Consider the following 2,685-nt stretch of genomic DNA (forward strand, 5'->3'; position numbering starts at 1 on the left):
GTTATTTATTATCGTAAATTTCAATTAAAGCATATCGGAACCATTAACAAATATCACAATATAAATTACCAGTACAAGCGAAAACATCTGCTTTCTGCCTCCCTTCACCTACAAAACCAGCTAAACCATTAGTACAATTTACATGCAGTTATTATCAAGATATGAGTATACATAGAGCGAGAAAACCACAGAGTGATAATCACACACACACACACGCACACACACACACACACACACACACACAGAGAGAGAGAGAGAGAGAGAGAGAGAGAGAGAGAGAGAATATCACACAAAATTAAATCAAGTTATTTACATTAATATACAAACTTTGAAATCTATGAACATCACAATATTTTTTGTTTAAGTTCAACGAAGAACATCACAACAAACTGTTAACAGCAGCATTCCAATTAATATTACAAATAACATATCTGTAGAAAGGGCCATCAAGATATAAAAGAACTATCTCTTTCTGGATACAGAGACTTACCAAAAAGACCAACTTGTGTACGTATTTAGATCCATTATAACATTATTTTGATCGAGATTTAATCTGATATTCTAATCAGAGACCGAACCAACAACATTCTGCATGAGCAAAACCTGCGCTCTAAGATACTGTATGTAATGTGCAGTCTCCTCCAACAAGCGGGACAAGTCCATGGCCTTGGCACCGGGCACCAGCCTCCGGAGGACATCAGCTTTGCTTGGCTCTCGTAGCTTAGGATCTGCCACTCTGACCCTCCGATGAAAGAAAGCTCTTGGCCTTCGGCGAGTTGGAAACCCATGGAGCCTAGAACTGCCCCACCAAAGAACCCTACACAGCACCGCACGACTCCATGCTCTTTTGGGGCCAGCTGCCAGTGCCATGGATGCATACGCTGCACGCTTGATGGTGCCGCTTCGCTGGTTATAAGATGCCATGGATGTCTTCTTATTTATGCAAGCCAGAGCTCTTAGAAAATAGAAGGCCAACGTGGGCTTATTAGGGTTACGGCTTTTGTTGGAGTTCTTCCTATTCATTTCGTTGGGAGAGAGGGAGGGAGGAGGGGGAGAGAGATAGGGAGAGAGGTGGTAGATATTGAAGATATGATGATCGGTTTGCCAAGATTTCCTTCTGACACGAGGGGGTCTACCAATTGTCGTGGAAGTCAAAGGCACAAGAAGATTGCTCTGACAAAAGTTCCTGGAAAATCCTATGAATACCTTATATGCGTGTGCGTGAGAGAGAGAGAGAGAGAGAGAGAGGGGTTCTGTTTAGAAAATCTAAAAAACACAAAGGAAAAACTGTTTTTTTGGATCCATGAAAAAGAATATATAGCCTTATCTTTTTTTTCTTTTCTTGCTGTTGTTGATATGCACGAGATCGGAGAGGAGGTAGAGAAGATGAGAAAGGATCGATAGAAGGTGATGAGAGGGAATGGAAGGTGGGAGATGAGAGAAGCCATGGAAGGGCTGGAATGACGTCCTAGTTAGCTAGGAGAAACCAGGAAGAGGTCGGGGGCGCTTGGAAAGAAGTGGATGGTGGGACCCTGATGGCAACCCACCACATGATCGCACATGGAGGGAAGGACCCACTTGAAGATGGAACCTTCCCTTTCCTCTCCTTCCTCCGTTGGATGTCCGTGTCGCATCCTCACCTTTTACGTATGAAATGAGAACCTGGGCCCACTTGTCCTCGTCGTGACTGCTGACTTTGCGCGTCACAAGTACAGCTCGTTAACGAATTAATCGCCCCATGGGCACCCTTGCAACGACGAAATTTTTCGGTCCCCGGGTTTTAGCAGGTGTCCGCAATAAACTACCGGCTCAGGATACCTACTCGAAGAGGCATCTTAAACCTACAAGCTCAACCCGCCTACACGTGGGGAGGACCCCGAGCTTCCTTTTCTTGCTGTTAGTCTTGCAATCAATGCCATCGGGGAAAAGTTTGTGTACGTGATTGATCCGATAACAATATAGGCCATATGTTTACCCAAAAGAAAAAAAAAAGAATACAGGCCATAATTTGTTCCATCTAAGTAAATGGGTTGCAATTCTGACTACTGAAATTAATTCGAATCCATTGTTTATTTTTTTTAAATTTTGTCATATCTCAAATTCAATATTTAGATCGGATATACAATGGCCACATATTTTTAGAATAAATTTTTAAAGAATATGCAAGATCTATAAATTTTTTTCAAACTCAATATCTATAATGATCTAATTTTTATTACAATTGATAAAACTTGTATAATTATAAATTTGATTCTTTCAATCATCTGATCAAATATCATAGACACTTTATCTATTCATTCGTTTATTTATATCTAAATCATAGCCAATCATGAACATCCTACAATTCTGAGAAGAAAAGAAAGTTAGAGGAGGATGAGCTTTACAGTCCAGTAAAAACCCCACACACTCACACCAGCATAATTATAATACAATTTGAAAATAACATATAGACAATATCGAAAGAAAATATAAGCCACAAAATCTCATGTCAAGTATCCAGTACAACTCAATATTGATATATATAAAAATATAATCATATACCATCGAATATTTATCTTTTTTAAAAGTCATATACTATATATATATATATATATATATATATATATATATATGTATGTATGTATGTATGTACCTACCGTCCATGTCTTATTAACATAATCCAGATCAATCAATAGTTATCTTTAG

At 39.1% G+C, this 2,685-nt stretch overlaps 1 protein-coding gene across 1 annotated transcript; it reads right to left on the bottom strand.

Moving 5' to 3' along the window:
* Positions 1-285: 285 nt before the first annotated feature.
* Positions 286-1,494, bottom strand: LOC105036332 (transcription factor IBH1-like). The gene has a single exon (XM_073243926.1). It carries the CDS (start codon positions 1,021-1,023, stop codon positions 562-564), a length of 462 nt encoding a protein of 153 aa, XP_073100027.1. The 5' UTR covers positions 1,024-1,494; the 3' UTR covers positions 286-561.
* Between the last annotated feature and the right edge of the window lie 1,191 nt (positions 1,495-2,685).

The sequence above is a fragment of the Elaeis guineensis genome, chromosome 9 (assembly GCF_000442705.2).
Source record: "Elaeis guineensis isolate ETL-2024a chromosome 9, EG11, whole genome shotgun sequence".
Classification (NCBI taxonomy): Eukaryota; Viridiplantae; Streptophyta; class Magnoliopsida; order Arecales; family Arecaceae; genus Elaeis; species Elaeis guineensis.

Bases quoted from the DNA above. Each gene is read 5' to 3' on its own strand.
- LOC105036332 (XM_073243926.1), bottom strand. From the start codon at position 1,023: ATGAATAGGAAGAACTCCAACAAAAGCCGTAACCCTAATAAGCCCACG.